The 18,128-nt window shown below is 41.2% G+C and overlaps 2 protein-coding genes across 3 annotated transcripts in view; one reads left to right on the top strand and one right to left on the bottom strand.

Moving 5' to 3' along the window:
- The window catches only part of Stambpl1 (STAM binding protein like 1), a 50,388-nt gene extending 33,517 nt beyond the window's left edge, over nucleotides 1-16,871 (top strand). For both annotated transcript variants that reach the window (XM_055613905.1, XM_055613904.1), the window contains 9 exons: nucleotides 2,934-3,151; nucleotides 4,816-4,891; nucleotides 6,024-6,119; nucleotides 7,215-7,572; nucleotides 9,042-9,166; nucleotides 10,093-10,230; nucleotides 14,627-14,739; nucleotides 16,081-16,180; nucleotides 16,557-16,871. In XM_055613905.1, the coding sequence (XP_055469880.1) occupies nucleotides 2,934-3,151; nucleotides 4,816-4,891; nucleotides 6,024-6,119; nucleotides 7,215-7,572; nucleotides 9,042-9,166; nucleotides 10,093-10,230; nucleotides 14,627-14,739; nucleotides 16,081-16,180; nucleotides 16,557-16,613 (1,281 nt within the window). In that variant the 3' untranslated portion in view covers nucleotides 16,614-16,871. The remainder of the gene's footprint in view (nucleotides 1-2,933; nucleotides 3,152-4,815; nucleotides 4,892-6,023; nucleotides 6,120-7,214; nucleotides 7,573-9,041; nucleotides 9,167-10,092; nucleotides 10,231-14,626; nucleotides 14,740-16,080; nucleotides 16,181-16,556) is intronic.
- A 732-nt stretch (nucleotides 16,872-17,603) lies between these two features.
- The window catches only part of Acta2 (actin alpha 2, smooth muscle), a 13,797-nt gene continuing 13,272 nt past the window's right edge, over nucleotides 17,604-18,128 (bottom strand). The window contains exon 9 of the mRNA XM_055614021.1: nucleotides 17,604-17,937. Coding sequence (XP_055469996.1) covers nucleotides 17,794-17,937 — 144 coding nt within the window. The 3' untranslated portion in view covers nucleotides 17,604-17,793. The remainder of the gene's footprint in view (nucleotides 17,938-18,128) is intronic.

The raw sequence follows: 18,128 nt of genomic DNA, 5'->3' as shown, positions 1-18,128 counted from the left end.
GATAGATAGATAGATAGATAGATAGATAGATAGATAGATAGATAGATGGAATTAGCATCTCAAGAGAGGGAACAATGTAGGAGAGAGGGTGCAGAGTTAAGAAGGTGGAGATTAGACCTGGGGAGAGTAAGGAAGAGAGGACAGAGGCCTGTAGAAAAAAGAGAAACCAAGGGTGGGGCATCTCTATGACAATCTGAAGACCTAAGTCGGTGTAGGCTTCTGGGAGGATATGAGGGGGACTCAAGCAGGGATTCCCAGTAGCAGAGGCCATAGAGACTGAAGAGGACATCCTCTTACTAGACTAGTCCTAGCAGAGGGAGGTGAACACCAACCCATCCACAAAAACTTCAGAATTCACCCTGCCTTCAAGATGTGCAGGGATAAAGATAGAGCAAATAAAGCACAGATTGAGGAATTTCAGGTATTTTTAAAGCTACTATGAATGGGATTGTTTTCCAGGTTTCTTTCTTGGTCTGTCTTAACAGTATATAGGAAGGCTATTGATTTTAATGTTAATTTTATAGTCTGGTAGAATCCTTGGAGCATCTCATAAAAATCATTTGCAAACAGGGATACTTTGACCTTTCCCATTCCTATTTGTATCTCTTATTTCATTCTCTTGTCTTATTGTTCTAGCTAAAACTTCAAGCACTGAATTTTATAGGAGTGGTGACATTATTTGTCTTGTCCTCGATTATAGTGAGAATGCTTCAAGTTTTTTTTTTTTGTTTGTTTGTTTAACATAATGTTGGCTATTGGTTTCTCTTATGTACCTTTATTAAGATGATATTGATTCACTCCATCCCTACTTTCTACAGGAATTTTATCATGAAAAGATGTTGATTTAAAAAAATGCATTTAAGAAATTCCAACAGAATCTTTTAAAAACATATTTATAAGCAAATGTATACACTTTGCAATGATCAAATCAGGGCAGCTATCATTTCTAGTTCTCTTAGAAACTTTAACAGTCTCTTATAAATCTGTGCCCCTTTCTTTGTCACTCTATTGTGCTTTAAAACTTTAAACTAATTCTTCATGCTAACTATATTTGGTTCCTGTTACCTAATGAAGGAGATATGTTTTACGTTAGCATGAACTCACTTAGGTGAGAAAAGCATATGCCACATTGCTACTCGTCATGTCTCTAGCTTTGCAATTTGCGACCAAGAGAAAACAGATGAAAATGTGTAAGGTGAGGATCAAAATTTTGAGTAGCCTTTTATTGTGGTCACTTGGACCAGAAACTTCTTTCCTCTGGGAATGCAGGAAATCGAATCTTACCATTTCCAAAACTCTAATTGGAGTATGTGCTCTCCATCAAGTCACAGAAAAGGTACCTGGAGACTTTGCAGAGAGGAAGTCCAGTCCCTGGCACTTCCTTGGGGAGGAAATAGAAGGAAGGAGCTTTCATGTCCATTGCTACAGGTCTGATCAAAAGTTAACAGCATTAAGATAGAAAAAAAAAAGTATGGCTCCATTCAGCTTAATGTAACCATAAGAAAAGTTATATGGCCATATATATATGTATAAACACATACAGACATATATGGCCATATACACCTATGTATGTGTGCATGTATAAAGCCGTTAGAATCAAAGGTCATTTCACATTTCTAGTGTTCTACTTGCCTTAAAATTGGAAGTAAACTAAATCAGATGACACAGATGTATCTAACCTCCTGCACTCCTTCCCATGAACAAAAACGTTGAACGCTTATTCAAATCTACACATTCACTATAGATGGGCTTATGAGCTACCAATAGCTGATTAAGGAAGGCCACAAGAAGCTGAGTTTTCTCCGGGGTGAAGCTGGAGAATGCATTAGGTTCTTTGAGGAACACCAACTGATGCCTCAGTTTTGCAGCCACCTCCAGAGACCCTGAGTTTGTGGAGCGGCAGTGGAGCCTGTTAGGAATTTGCATTTTTAAGAAGGGCCCGGTTGCGGCTGATGCTGCAGGTGCCTGGCCCATACTCTTGAGACAGACAAGTCTGATCAAGGGGAAAACAAGCTGTGGTCTGGGTGTTGGGTTCATCGCCTTGGCAAGGAGCCAGACTTGTTTCACCATTGCTGAACAGCTGCTCTCACATGTGGAGAGCTGAACTCGAGTTGTAGCAAAGAACACAAAACATTTATTGCTGGGCCCTTAATAAATGAGGAAGATAATCCAAGCCTTGCATCTCTGAAGCACGTTGTCTTCTTCTGAATCATTATCCTGAATACGAATGCTCTCTGCACTTCCGAGGATGTCCATAATGGCTTCATTAGGAAAAGTCAAAGAATGCATTAGATGTGACTTTTCTCCATAATTTATTATTATTTTCTCTGTTGAGAACTAAGTAAGAGAGCAATTACTGTTGGGTGGAAGTTTAATAGATTTATTTATGTTTAAGAAATGGCTTGGGGGGGGTGCTGTTTTTCCTGAAAGAGCTTTTCTGGGACTTATCAGTAGATTTTGTTATTGTTGTTGTCATTTCTTTTGTTCTGTGACAGTGAAGGGAAAGCAGATATATTGTGCTAATGAAAGCAGATATATTGTGGAATAGAATCAAATCCTAACAGCTTTAATGCAGGCAGCTTTCTGGTGAACCTCAAAGTCAATGGTGTGAGCCTTAGTGTAACAAGAGTGACCCAGAATGGGTCACACCCAGAGATTACATGAACTCTAATGATGCTTTACCCGAAACATTTGAATACCTAGGAAATGCCACATACATCTACTTTGAAACTTATTAAGAGGTCTTATACCCATGAAAGTGTTTATTCTTCTTGGATGTGTGTCTTTTGGGGTGTGCTTATGCAAAGAGATTTTTTATTTTGTTGAATGGATTTTGAGGTATTAGTATTGGGTTTTGGAACAGAAAATACACAAATTAAATAGTTATGCACATTTAAAGGATTGTAATCAGAGATATACATGCTGTATTGCAGAAAAAGTTAGCTGCCATGCCTGACCACACAGATGTTTCTCTAAGCCCAGAAGAACGGGTCCGCGCCCTAAGCAAGCTTGGTTGTAATATCTCCATTAATGAAGACATCACCCCACGCCGCTACTTCAGGTCCGGAGTGGAAATGGAGAGGATGGCATCTGTGTACTTGGAAGAAGGAAACCTGGAAAATGCCTTTGTTCTTTATAACAAATTTATAACGTAAGTCTTGTTTTAGAGGAGCCGTTCTCAGCCCATGGTTCGTGACCCCCTTGGGGGTCAAATGAATCTTTTGCAGGGTTCGAATATCAGATATCCTTCATATCAGGTATTTGCATTATTATTCTTAACAGTTATGCAAAGTTATGGTTATGAGGTTGCAACAGAAGTAATTTTATGGATGAGGTCACCACAATATGAGGAACTGTGCTGAAGGGTCACATCCTTAGGAAGGTTGAGAACCAGTCTTTCAGTGGTCTTCAGATTGAGAACACTGGAACGATACATTTGTGATATTTTGATATGGCAGTGTGCATACCATGGGAGTTTTCACGTTCAAACCAGTTAGACCATTTTGAGCCTCAGCAATGAAAGGAAGGTCCGGGAGCGATTGAGGCTCAGTAGTGAGACTAACCCATCTCGTTCTTCACAGCTATAATGTCACAATTTATGCCACTTTCTTCCCATAGGAGCATAAGCTTTCTGGGAAGAGGAGCCATACTACTTCATCTAGAGCAGCATTTCTCAACCTATGTATGGTTCACGACTCTTTTGGGGGAGGGGGTCAAATGACCCTTTCACAAGGGTTTGCCTATGACCACTGGAAAACACAGATGTTTCTATTATGATTTGTAATAGTTGCAAAGTGTTACATTATGAAGTAGTAGCAAAAATAATTTTATGGTTGGGGGTCACCACAACATGATGAATTGTATTAAAGGGTCACAAGATTAGGAAGGTTGAAAACCCCTGTCCTAGAGCATGTGGCGCGCTCCTGTGTGTGTGTGTGTGTGTGTGTGTGTGTGTGTGTGTGTGTGTGATGGCTATGTGGGTGTGTGCATTTGTGTGCATGAGAACAGGTGCACGTAGGCCACAGCATGCAGAAAACAACCTGAGGTGTCACTCTTTGTCTTTCACCTTGTTTGAAATATTGTCTCAGTCTTTCGTTGTTGCTGTTTATTGTGTGACACTGTTTCTGGGGAGACGTGAATGTCTACTCACCCCACATAGGGAACTGACAACAAACCAAAGAAAGGATACCACCCAAATGGATTTTATTGGGGTTATTTACAGGAGTGTATGTGAAGGGTTACATACAGGAACAGAAATGACTCAAAGACAGCTGCAATATCAAAACCCCACTCCCAGCACGGGTGACAGCTCATGAAACCTGGAAACCTGGAGCACACAGCACAACGTGTTGGCAGCTCAACAGGTTGGAATCTGTCTCTTTCAGGCCATTCAGGTGGTCTAGGCCCCTTCTAGGTAGCTCAGCTTGTCTGAGAATGTCTTTTAGCAGTACTTACTGTTCATAAGTGCTTGAGAAAGGAGGGCCTAGTGAATCTGATCAGTTTTAGGGATTTCCTGAACTTTTCAGGTTGTTTGCTTCCTGAGTTTAAGGAGCTTCCCTGAAAGATGGTAGGTTTACCTCCCCTCAGAATACCCTGTTCTTAGCAAGCATCCCTCCAAGATGGAACATTAACATAGTAAGTACTTGTAGAGTCCAAATAATAGTCGTACCAACCTTTACTGAAAAGGTGGGTGGAAAGACCATTGCTAAGGAAAAAGTTATTGAGTGGATCTTTTTTTTTTAAGAATGCTTGTTAGAAAGCCACTTGCTTTTTGCTGTCGCAGAATGTTAATGCTATGCTTTTCTCTTTCTCTAGATTGTTTGTAGAAAAACTTCCCGGCCATCGAGATTACCAACAGTGTGAAGTACCGGAGAAGCAGGACATCATGAAGGTACAATGAACCATGGGATCAAATGCTCCTAAGTACCCATTGCTGATTCACAGCTTCCTTTCTTCCTTGTCTTATGCTCTGGAGAGTTTAAGCACAAGAACCCCATTCCAACAGCTATGACATTTTAATGGTAGTTTCCCTGTACTTGCTTGAAGCAGCCATCTTAGTTTATTTTGATTGCTCTCTACAGGATGAAATAACTATTTGAAATAACTATTGATTTTTGAGGTGGCCTCATTTTAGCTACAGTCTTGTAGTTTGCTCCATGAGGTTTCATCCCTTGAACCCTGTAGATGACAGAATTCTCATTAAATTCTAATGCTCAGTGACATTGTAACTATCTTCATTTGTGAAAGTGGATACTGTAATTTTCTACATAGAAATGTAATCATTGAAATATATGTTTCTTAGGACATGTCCCTGTTGTTAAGTGATGTAACTATTTACTTCCTAGGGAGAAATTCTGGAGGGAGAGTTTAGCTGGAGCTGAGATGCTTGGATCCTCCTCCTAACTAGGCCATCCACCAGCAACTTATATGAACCAATCTCACAAGGCTTTTGCTTCCTTTCCTCCAGAGGGAGGGGGTGATAGGACTCTATCCAGTTTCCTGGGTTTTCCTGTCAGTGAGACCACTGAAGAAGTTGTCTGAGATCCTGGCTCCTTCACTCCTTCCTAAGATATGAATTCAGTAGATCTGGTATTAGGACTTTGAAGATGAATTTTTATGAAAGGGTCCTTAGCTGCTTTTTACCTCTGACATCCCGAGCCACTGTATACCCCTTAATACCCTTTGTAACATCAATGTTGAATGATTTACAAATGCAACGTGCAATTATATTGGTACCTACCTAAAATGCTTATCTAACTAGTTGAATCAATAGTTATCCTACAAAGAACACACACACACACACACACACACACACACACACACACACATGCACGGTTTTTTTTTTTTTTTCATTCCTAAAAGCTGTATTCTGGAATCCTAGAATAGATTTATTTTTCTGAGATCATTTCTGCTTTTTATAACTTGATTTCTAATATACATTCCAGCTGTTTTTCTTTCTCAGCTGATGCTCTGAAAGGGTATATTGAAAATCTCACTAACTGATATGTGTGTGTTTTTGAAAGAAACTGAAGGAGATTGCATTCCCAAGGACAGATGAATTGAAAAAGGACCTGTTAAGGAAATATAACGTAGAATACCAAGAATATTTGCAAAGCAAAGTAAGTTCAATTGGCACATTTATTTCTTTACGTTTTTCTGTGAAAAATGATTTTTAAATTTTGTGTATGACTTTTTGAAATGTATACATTTAAATTAAAAATTGAAGATGTAATGATGTAAAACTAATAAAAAATTCATGTGGGTGTCCAGGTTAAGCACATGCTCTAGGGATGTGGTATGTTCATTTCCTAAAACATCTAATAAAGCAATGCATTAGGAAATAGATTTCCTACAGTGATTTAAATAGAGCTTTCAACCAACTCCTGCCAATGTAACCTTGAGCCAGATGGCTAACACTTTTTTTTTTTTTTTCAGATGAACAGAAGCAGCTGAAAGTAGACAGAACGGAGCATAGTTTTTGATGTATTTAATTATGTAGGCCTTGGAAATGTGAATTTAGTTCTCAAATTCAATATTCCATCAAGATAGAACAACTAACCATGTACATGAAAAATAATCATAGTTCAGTGGATTTTTTTTATTTCTGGATTTTCATTACATGGTGAAAGGAGAACAACAGGCATTGAAAGGAAGGAGAGATTACCCAGTAAATCCATAGGTTCTTGGATTAAGGATGCAAATTCTGAAGTCTTCTGAGATTATTAGACATGCTACTCTGCCTTTTCGTAGTGACCGTTTGCAGATGCTGCCTGCTTCACTCCAGTCTCTCTACCTCTGCAAACAATCCCAGAGCAGGAGGGCTGGCTGGCTGGCTGGCTGGCTGGCTGGCTGGCTGGCTGGCTGGCGTGGGGTGTTCTCACTAATCTGTAATGGGAGCATGGGTCGTCCTCTGCAGGGTCTAGTATTTAGACGCTCGGGGGGATGGAGAAAGCATGGCTGCTGTGCTGACTCCGGTGAAATACGATGAATTTAGAAACTTTCCTTCATCAAATTAAGCCTTTTAGCCGCAATATTTATTTATTTATTTTTGTTACTTTGAAACTCTGTCTCTCTGTGTCTGTGTCTATGTCTCTGTTTCTCTCACCGTCTCTGTCTCTGTCTCTCACTGCCAGAAGACTGAAACTATCTACTTTCAGTTTGGTGTTTTTTGTCTCAGAAACTAACATTTTTTTTTTTTCTGGCAACCATCTTAGAACAAATATAAAGCTGAAATTCTCAAGAAGTTGGAACACCAGAGACTGATAGAGGCAGAACGCAAGCGGATCGCTCAGATGCGCCAGCAGCAACTAGAATCCGAACAGTTCCTGTTTTTTGAAGATCAACTCAAGAAGCAGGAGTTGGCCCGGGGCCAGATTCGAGGTCAGGACTCCAGGGTGCTGTTGGAGCAGACTGACGGAAGTGGGCTGTCCTGCTTTTCCACCCGCCAGAACAACTCTCTGCAGAATGTATTTGCGGATCAGCCTCTAAAGAGCGATGGAAGGGATTTTGCCGACCACTCTCCTCCAGTGAACAGGGCCCTAAAGCCAGCAGCCACTCTGAGTGCTGTTCAGAGTAAGTGATAGAGGACACAGGTGCATCCGACCCTGACTATATCTAACTTTAAAATCCAACCCACATAACTTGCCTGATTAGGAAGCAATCATATTTCGATATTGAATAGAGATTTTGAATGAGGAGTCCAAGCATTTATTTTCCTTCTCGGTGTTTTCCTCAAGACGCACATTCATCTTAAAGGGAGACACTGGAGAGGAAAGACAGTGAAAAAATTGTTTTCTGAGACCCTGTGCAATAGTCAGATACTTTGGTGAAGCATATGACAGTAGCCTGGACTGGTGGGGTCTCAGTCACATCGATAGCTAACCTGTGAACATTGTGGCTTTCCACCAGCAGTTAGTGGCCTGAAACACTGCCGTATGTATCACCTCTACCAAGTTCCCCAAATTGATTAGGCAATCCTTTTCCACAGAGGCGCCCAGGGCAATCACTGTGCGTGCTTCTTTGCTAGTGATCGTTTCCAAAAGTAAAATGTCCTGTGGTTTACAGATCACTCCCATTGTTCTGAGGTCCATTTAAATCCGACATAACTCAAACACCAAGTCAATGCGGATGACAAAAATTTACTGTCATCAAGCTGCTATTGATTGATCGGGGCCACGGAACAGACTTGGGAGCCAAATTACGACCCTGAAGGGACGTTGTCCAGCGTATTTAAAGGATGAAGCTATAAATTGAGGGGGAGCAGGATGGGCTGCGGCAGTGTCCAATCATATTTTTACATAAGGGGTTGGGCAAGGAACTTTCCGTCAGTCAGGATAGGAGTAGGTCCCCGGGCCTGTGAACATGAACTTGTTTGACCCTGCCACCAAGATGGAGAAGTTGTCCCTGAGAGGTCTAGACTCAGACAACTGTATCCTTACAAATTGTCCCTGAGATGTCTGGACTCAGACAACTGTTTTTTTACAACAGAAGCTGTTCAGCTATTGGGAAGTCCCCTAGGCCCTAGGACCTTGAACCTATGATTAGGACCTTTCTCCCTATGATTAAACGGAGTTTGAAAATGAAATGGTAGCACTTATCACTGAGTTTCTTTTGTTTGTCCCCAACAATGTTCATGAAGAGAGAAGGTAGCACATAGCCAACATGGTAAGGAATATTCATCCTGTGCCTTAGGATGTGTGAACTGTGGCCTGTAGGTTCTTTGCCATATTTGGGGTGTGCAGAAAGAAAACACACATGCAGGAGTTGTTCCGGAGGGCAGCTATGTAACAGTGCTGCCTTTTAATAAACTTTCACATAAAATAATTTGTGTATGAAACATATGTGTCAGTTTGCCCTCCTTCTACCCAATGCTTACTTTCAAGAGATTTTTGTTCTTGTTTTTTTAATTAAACCATGGAAAGCGAAACACCTGGTGGTTCCAGTGTTGAAATTTGTACTTTAGTAGCTTGCTGAAATTCGTTTTTAAAGAACAAGATCCAAGTTTGTTTTTATTTAGCATGTTTCTCCTTTCTCTGTCTTAGACTTAGTGGTTGAAGGACTGAGGTGTGTAGCTTTATCAAGAGACCTTTGCCATAAATTTCTGCTGCTGGCTGAATCTAACACAGTAAGAGGAATAGAAACCTGCGGGATCCTCTGCGGAAAACTGGTACGGTCTCATTTCATCTCTGGAATTCTTTGATTAGCACTGGCTTCCCCACGATAGGAAAAGCAGGGTAGATGGAGGGGAGTTAATATTCTGAAATTAATCTTATACAATTAACTCCCTTAAACTACTGCCGGTATTTGTGAATTCGGCTTTCTAAAAAACGAACTCTAAAATCTCGGAAACACCGTAAAACTCTATTAGAAAAATGACATCACAAATTAAGATGCAAGGAACAGTGCTCACCATGGAGGTGGAGAGAAGGTGGCCTTTTTAGAAGGATGGGAAGGCCAGCAGGCTCAGAGGATGACAGCATCTCACAGCCCAGGGACCTAAAAACCCCAATCTTTACTTCAAGACCCTTTATTTTCCATACTTTTCCCCAAGGAGAACGATGTGTTTCTTCTTTCTCTTTGCTTAATTGTAAAAGCCACTGGTGACTTTTGGATAAAAGTCCTAATTCTTTCATAATTCTTACATACAATTACTAAAAATTACACACCAGCCCCTACAATTCTTAGGAATGCCTTTTAGTAGCAGCACGCATTTGCTAACTTAGTCTCTGTCCCTCTAAAGAAGCCCAGCCTTGCTGTGTGAAGACATTTTCCATTGTCGGTTAAGTATGCCATGGCTTTATTTGTTAATAATTATGCATTGCTCTCCTAATTTATTTGTTTTTTTTCTTCAGCAGATATGGGTTTCAAGCCCTAAACAATGTATGCCCAAAACTTTTAGCACTCAGTTTTTCTGGTTTTTTTTTTTTGTTTGTTTTTTTGTTTTTTTGTTTTGTTTTGTTTTTTTGAATTGTGACAGTGTGTAGTGAGGGGCATTACAGGTGGCCAGCTCTGCTAGTCGATAACATCCCTCGTCCTGTTCAGATGCTTCCTCTGTCAGAGGCTTATTACTTTCTTTGGATGATTGTTTTCTAGACACATAATGAATTCACTATCACTCATGTAGTCGTACCAAAGCAGTCTGCAGGCCCAGACTATTGTGACGTGGAGAACGTTGAAGAGTTATTCAGTGTTCAAGATCAACATGGTCTCCTCACGCTGGGCTGGATTCATGTACGTTTGGCCTTTTAGATTTCAGTTTGTTTTTGTATGGTGTGTTGTTTTCTTCAGACAGGAATTTAGCTGAATTTAAATAGCTTCTTGTTTTCATATTTTCCTGGAGGTAATAAGTATCATGATACTAAAGCAGTTTATTCAGTGCTGAGCTGTATATAAATCTGTCACATCTGGACCTGAAAGGGATATCTCATACTTTTTTTAATACATGACAGTGGGTCTTCCTCATATGAGTTCAGATAATCTAATGGAGCGTTAGCCAGATTCTTAACTGTGCAATAGGCTCCTTTTTTTTTTTTTTTTTTTTTTTTGCTGTGGGTTGAAATTAGATTATAAACCTTTTTTTGCATGACACTTCTTTTAAACAATGTTTGCGTATAGTAAAGATGGCCACACATTCCAGTGCCCTGCCCTGCACAGAAGAAACATATACATAAAATGGCCAGGGAGTTGAACAAATGGCTACGGCTAGAATATTGGGTTTTAACACTCCCCAGCCACTGTAGGTGTGAAACTGCGCTTATACATCAAATAGACACAAGTTTAATAAATGTCAGTTCTGCTAAGAGTTCATGATAAGAAACATCGTCGAGTGAGGTTAGCTGTGACAGCAGCTTCATCATTCACAGGGTGGGAACCGTAATTGACTTCATGTGATGCTCAATATTAAAGGAAATAATGCTAGTGAATTCCTTAACATTTTTTAGAGGCTCAGAAAAACTATGGTTTCTTATTAATTAAGGTAGTCTGCTTTTTTTTATATAGTTCAAGTTATCTAATTTTTTTTTTCTAGTTAGTTATACACAACTCAATCTTGGGCACTGTGTTTGTTTATGCATCTATAGTAAAATACTGAGACCAGATAATTTACAAAGAGGAGAGGTTTCATTCTTACAGTTCTAGGGACTGGGAGAAACATCGAAGTGTTGGCACTGGTGTCCAGTGAGAGCCAATTTCTGCTTCAAGGCAACATCTTGGTGCTCTCTCCTCAAAGTGGAAGAGGCAGAGAACACTTCCTCACCCCAAATCCCATCTGTGGGGCTGCTATTCGTCACATCCTTAAAGGACACACCTGTCACTGCTGTCTCTTTGATTAGGTTCCCCTACAGAGTGCCATCATTCTAATGATAGCTGACAGAGACATGTCATCTCATTAGCATGGGATGGAGGCCAAAAAGTTCGAAGGCACAATCTGGGTGTCATCAATAGACCCCAAAGAATGAACAGGGATTGTTTTGCATTTTATTTGTTTGTAGGAAAGTGCCAGGCAGGAGCAGTGTGGGCGTGTGCGCTCGCGCGCGCGCGCACACACACACACACTCACTCACACACTTTATAATTTAGGAGGGTGGAGACGTCACTCCTGCTCTGCCTTTAAGTCACTCTAGCTTAGTCAGGACTGCTAACTCCTTATTTTCAAGTTCTCTCATCGACTGAATGAAGCTAATGAGTTCTCACACTGACCGGATGTAATTCGTAAACAAGATAGCAGATGAAAGCCCTTTGAAAAGTCAAAACTGCCCCTCAGGTGTGAGAACTTATTTGTAAAAGAGAGCAGCAAAATTTTCTAGTCATCATTTAATAATAAATACTGTACCTTACTATTGGATTTAAATGGCTGCTTTTAAAGTACTGAGCCTAACAGAATTTATTTATGTAAAATGTCTTTTAAAATGCAAAATATGCGGTAGCACAGAAGGCTTGGGGAGATGAGTCAAGTCCTTATGTACGTGTACTTGCTGCATAAAAATGAAGACCTGAGTTCCAAACCACGGTGCCTACCTAAAATGCTGGACCTGCGGCATGAGCCTAGAAACAGAGGCAGGCAGATCCTTGGCAGCTGGTAGGCAGCCAGCTTAGCCATGTTCGTGAGCTCCGGGTTCAATGGGGGGAAACTGACTCAAAAATAAGGTGGTGAGCAATAAAGGGACACACTAGATGCTAACCTCTCTATGCCCGCACGCACATGAACATGTGCATATATCACTCTCTTATGCAAACACGCTTGCACACGCACACATACTCGGACACATGTGTGCTGTATCAAGGAGATTATAACTAAAAGTGGTAACAGTTTTTAAAATTACCTATGCAGGCCAGTCAGTGTTCTCCTTGATAAAAATCTCCAAGTTAGAATCAAACATTTTCCTGACATATGCTGTGTCTGTTGTGTACACCATAGTGAATTTAAGTTGTTTAAATAACAGATTTGCCATCATTCTAAACTGTCAGTACTTTAGATTTAAATTGGTTTTATAGTATCAAGCTGTTGGGGTTGAATGAAAATACACAAATGTTACATTTCTGAAGCAGCTCAAAGTCGCCCTGGTTTTTATAGCACATAATAACTAACAGCAGCTAATACCAGCCTGGATCTTCCAGACAAGCTTCCTCTCAGGAAGGAAGTCTGAATCAGGATCTGACAGACCTGGATTTAAGTTTTAAATGTCCTGGCTTGACTGACTAATTTGACTTCCGGAAATTACTGTGCTGTTTATCTCGTTCATCTCCTTATCTACACGGGAGTGGGGGGTTAAAACAGCACAGACCTTAGTGAGAGCTCTCTGTCCTAATTCATGGGAGGTGATTTGTTTCCTGCCTAGTACTAAGTTCCTTTGTGACAAATGGCATTTACTGCTGCTGCCACCACCACCGCCACCACCATCATCACTACCACCATGACCACATCACCACCACCACCATCACCACCACCACCATCATTTTCCTTTGCAATGGGAATACCATGCTTCCATGGGAGAGATTCCCTCGTGTTGAGGGTTGGCCTGGTGCTATGTATTTTGAAGTTAATTACTGGCCCTCAAGATCTTGTTCCTGTGCAGACGAGCACATTATCACGTATAGCTGTCCTTGTTGTGGGAACCTTGCTCCACCTAATTTAAAGCTGATTGGTTAATAAAAAAAAATTCTGAAGCTTGGCATTTGGCAGAAGAAAGAGAGGTGGAGTTCGGGGTTCTGAGGCTGGGGTCAAGGGACCACGAGGAGAGGAGGAGAAGAAGAGGATCAGAGGAGAAGGAAGCAGACCGGAGCCATGAGTTAGCGTGGGATGGGGGAGATGGAGAACATTAATTAGTATTTTGGAGCCATGGATGGGAGACAGCTAGAGATCGGGCCTGGGAGGTAAAGTTAGTTCAGAAGGTTAATATCTGCCATGCCCCAGGTAAAAGCTATTTTATGAAATACAGCAGGTGTCTGTCTGTATTTGATAGCAGGTTAGATAATACCACTGTAATAATTATAGGATGTTGTGGTAATTTTAAATGGTGTGACCTAATAAACATCCTCATGAGCATAGAAACGGCTCCTTGAGGCAAAAATGAGGGGCATGGGTGCTTCCCTGGACGCATTCAGTCTGAAATAAAGTGATGGGCATAGTAGTTTTTCTATGACAACCTGTTGCGGCCTCCACAGCACCACAGTGCCTTAGAGCATAGCTTTCATTCTGCCACGGCATAGACTGCTCTTTTTTAGTCAAAGAAGTTATTCTCTGGCAGAAGAGATGCTGTCAACCCTCTCACTCATTCCTCTGCTAAATCTCTGCATTTTGTCCATGAGACTTGTGGGCCTGTGGCTCTATAGGAGGTTGACTTTTGAGCATAGACAGGATTTTGTTTCTATTCTCTTTTCTCTCTCGGCATTTTCAGTAGCTAAGCTTGATGAGTCCCAAACGCCATCAGCAACGTGTAGATCCTCTTCTCCTGTTTGAAAGGATGAGCTATTGGCAGTCTACGTGCTGTGCTATATTTTAATTCTAGAAGAATATACAAGAGTCCAAGAGTCTGGGTTGCTGATCTCCACGGTCAGGTTGCTTTATCTTCCCAAGTCTAGAGATCTTTGCATGTGCACTGAGAGAGCTGGATTCTTACCTCCTTAGATTAATGGAGGACTGATCGATTTAAAGCCTCTGGCCAGAGGAGCTGTCTCACTCTTTCCCAGAAGGAAAGCATATTCACTGCTAGGAACTTTGTTTATAGTCACTCCAAACCAACAAGAAGATGGTAGAGAAAGAAGAATTCCGTCAGCCCTCCCCAATTAATTTGCATTTGTGTGTCATGATTATGAGCGCTAAGTAGCAGTGGTGAGTGTAAGTACTGAGTGAGTTGCTGTAGTAGTGTGATGTGTGTCCATGTGCCATGTCCATGTGCCACGGCACACACGTGGAAGTCAGGGGACACAGTCAGGGCTCAGTTCTCTCCCCACCATAGCTTTCAGCCGTCTAAGCCATGCCATCAGGCTTGCATGGCAAACTACCCACTGAGCCATCCTACCAGCCCTCACCAAAACACGTGTTTCATGTGCATTAGCTTAGTGAAAGCTACAGGAGAAGTTTGAAGCAGAGCTTCCCTAAGGAGACCGTCTTCCTTCCTGTCTGTAGACACACCCCACACAAACTGCATTCCTATCCAGCGTGGATCTTCACACTCACTGTTCCTACCAGCTGATGTTGCCAGAGGCTCTCGCCATCGTGTGCTCCCCAAAGCATAAAGAGTAAGTATGACAAGAGTCCACCATGCCATGGTACTTGTATATGAGGCCCTTAGGCAAGAGATGGGCTGGGTAAGCTAGTACCTGTAACTAACTCCATAATTTTTTTTTAATTTTTATTTACTCATTTTTGTTTTCTTTAAAGTCCTTTTAAAGGTGAAGTTCCTAGTTCCCCTTCTTCTAGTGTGATGACATGTATCAGGGATGCTAACCCAGGTGACCTTTGAAACCATATTTCTACTCTTCTTTGTTCTTTCAAAAGAAAAAATTTACTAGTCTTGCTCAATTACCTCCAAAACTTTCCTAGCTTGGGACTACAAATGTTATTGTGTAATATGTTAACGCAAAATGTAAGTCTTATCTTGAAAAGAAGGACTTTATTCTTGAGCCAAATTCGATGGTCTAGGAACATGGATTCAAGTCCCCCTGAGAGATTTACTTCACCATGGGGGTAGTTCCGTGAGATTTTATTACCCACAGAACAAAGCTAGTTTGTCACGACATTTACTAACTACATTGGCAAAAACATGTAGAACGGTGACAGCAAAGCAGGGGGGAAACAGCTGTGCTGTAGGGATCACATGTTGTTTGGTGACATTTGTAACTTTTGGATTAGTGAAAGGTCTGTTAAGAATATTTTCCAAATCTTGTGATGGTCCTAACCACAAAGGTGGGCAGCGAACAGTTTTTAAGGAAACAAACGAACAAGCAAACAGCTCAGAATAATTGGGCCCTTCTCTACAATATTCAAACTCTCCACAATCAACATGTTTGGTCATGTGGCCTTGCCTTGGAAATCTTTTAGCCCAAGAATGGCTTTTCATTTTCTGGAGACCTCTGTTTACAAGTAGTTAGAATTTTAAGAATCAGGCGGACATTTTCTGAGGCCTGACTGTACCTGAAAGTTAAAGGATACATGGATACTGTGATGCCAACTTCTACATCCTTCATACTCACCTGCCGTCGATTCACATGCAGAGGACACTAGAAGATAGTTTCAATGACATGTTTATCGTAGAGCCCAACACTGCCACATGCCTGATGATTGACGTAAAGCACACTGACATTAGGACAGAAATTAGAACTATCTGATCTGGTAAAGAACACCTGTATGACCTTTCACGTAGGGTCTCCACAGTTCAGCTACCTGTCCTCTTGGGTCCCCTAGGTACTTGGAGACCAGTGTTTCTAAAAGTAGTCATGGCAGAGCTAGTTGTAAAAGTCACGGGCGGGAGGGGGGTTCATGGTTTGTGTTTTCTTCCTCCATCCCATTTGAGGAAATGTACGTGTTTATGACTTCCGAGATGGTCCTAACTTTGTGCTTATTTTCACCCTTATCTTTAGCACTGGCATTTTCAGGCTCACCAATGCTGGCATGCTTGAGGTTTCTACTTGTAAGAAGAAGGGTTTTCATCCTCACACCAAGGACCCCAGGCTGTTCAGTGTGAGTAGACATCATGGATGATGATGGTGGTGGTGGTGGTGGTGGTTAATACAGGGTCTTTCCGTGTAGCCTTGGAACTCACACAGACCACACTGCCCTCAAACACACAGAAAGCCACCTCCTCTGCCTTCTAGGAGCTGTGATTAAAGGTGTATGCCTCGATGCCTGACTCAACCCCAGTGATTATTTTCACAGGTGTTCAACGTGAATAGGCAGCAGAAATTATTCTCAGCGATGTTTATGTTATGTTGGCTCTAACCTAATTCAGCAATATTTATAAAATTCAGAAAAAAAGTAAGAAAATCAATATACCTTCCCTAAAGAAGAACGCGCATTAAACCTTATTATGTAACACTGGTTTTCTTTTTTTTTCTAGATATGCAGCCATGTATTAGTAAAAGACATGAAAACGACCGTGCTGGATCTGAGGTGACATGCTCCAGATACAGGACCACCCACTCCAGATACCTGCCATGGATATGTGTCGCTGCCGAATTTCTTATGATGTTTCCAGAAGTGACTGATATTTTATATTTATATATTTCAGACCAAAACTTTGATATTTATTGTTCTTGCACATTTTGAAGTTTCCTTTTTTGGGTTGCTGTGTCTCAAACGAGGCCCCATGATGTTCAGTCTATATCTATTAATGTACCCAAAGGATATCATCAGAAATAAATTGTGCTGCAAATAACAATGTCTATCTGTAAAATTTTATTTAGAATCATATTTTTAAAGGTATGAATGGTGTGTGTGTGTGTGTGTGTGTGTGTGTGTGTGTGTGTACTGTACTTGTGTGTGTGTGGACCACATGCGTGCCTGGTGCCAATAAAGGCCAGAAGGGGGCTTTGGATCCCCAGGGACCTGAGTGACAGACAATGGGCAAGCCACCCATTTTAAAAAGTATATTCTTTTAAAAAACAAACTAAGAAAAAATACACCTTCTAAAACGCACAAATTTTGAAGTGCATTAAAGTTAAATAATGCACAAGTCTTGGTGCAAATTAAAAGTCATACACGAATATTCAAGCATAGCTGTATGCTTTAATACAAAAAATGCGATTTTAATAAATCCTTTTTGCTTGCCAAATCTTAAATACATGTAAAATTATTTTGTTTTTACCTATGAGGTTACCTATATGTATAGTCACTCAGCAAGTTGTAAAGTCAGTGTAGATTTTTTTTTTTCTATTGGCACCAATACGTATTATCATATGTAATAAATGCATGACCTTTGCACTCTCAAATGCATCCTGTTTACATCATTTCCTCTGTTGAAGTGAGTTTTTTCCTGTTGCCTGGGAACTTGTCTTTCTAACTGTGTCACATCCTCTCTTGACCACTAGAGGGAGCCACCCCATAATAAATGAGTCCCACTTAACGGGAAACCGCAGATTCGGTGTTGATAGGCCAGCACCAAAAGTTAGGGTAGCACATGTCTGATTTATTTTTAAAAAACAAACAAAGGAGAAAAAAACAAAACAAAACAAAAAAAAAACCCCACGAGTAACAAGTCAAAGCTTTGGGCAGGGATGATTTGGAAAGGAACTGAGGGCGCTGAGCCACCAAACATTCACAGTCGTGTGCTGCGCACGGAGCAGGGAGGGGGTGACCTAGAAGCATTTGCGGTGGACGATGGAGGGACCAGCTTCATCGTATTCCTGTTTGCTGATCCACATCTGCTGGAAGGTGGAGAGAGAGGCCAGAATGGAGCCGCCGATCCAGACAGAGTACTTGCGTTCCGGAGGGGCAATGATCTGTCAGGGTAAGAGAGGAAGCGCGTTAGTGCCTGGAGGAAGGGCCTCCTCCTAGTGGAACTTCCTGGAACAAGACGTCTCTGTGAGGGGATGCGGTTTGAAGAAGCTGGTGTGAGGAGATTCCCCAGGGAGCCCATTCAGTTTTGTGTGTGTGTGTGTGTGTGTGTGTGTGTGTGTGTGTGTGTGTGTGT

The sequence above is a fragment of the Psammomys obesus genome, unplaced genomic scaffold, assembly GCF_907164565.1.
Source record: "Psammomys obesus unplaced genomic scaffold, mPsaObe1.curated_primary_1811, whole genome shotgun sequence".
Classification (NCBI taxonomy): domain Eukaryota; kingdom Metazoa; phylum Chordata; class Mammalia; order Rodentia; family Muridae; genus Psammomys; species Psammomys obesus.
Note: the sequence above shows the minus strand (reverse complement) of the source record. Positions and strands in the feature narration are given on the sequence as shown.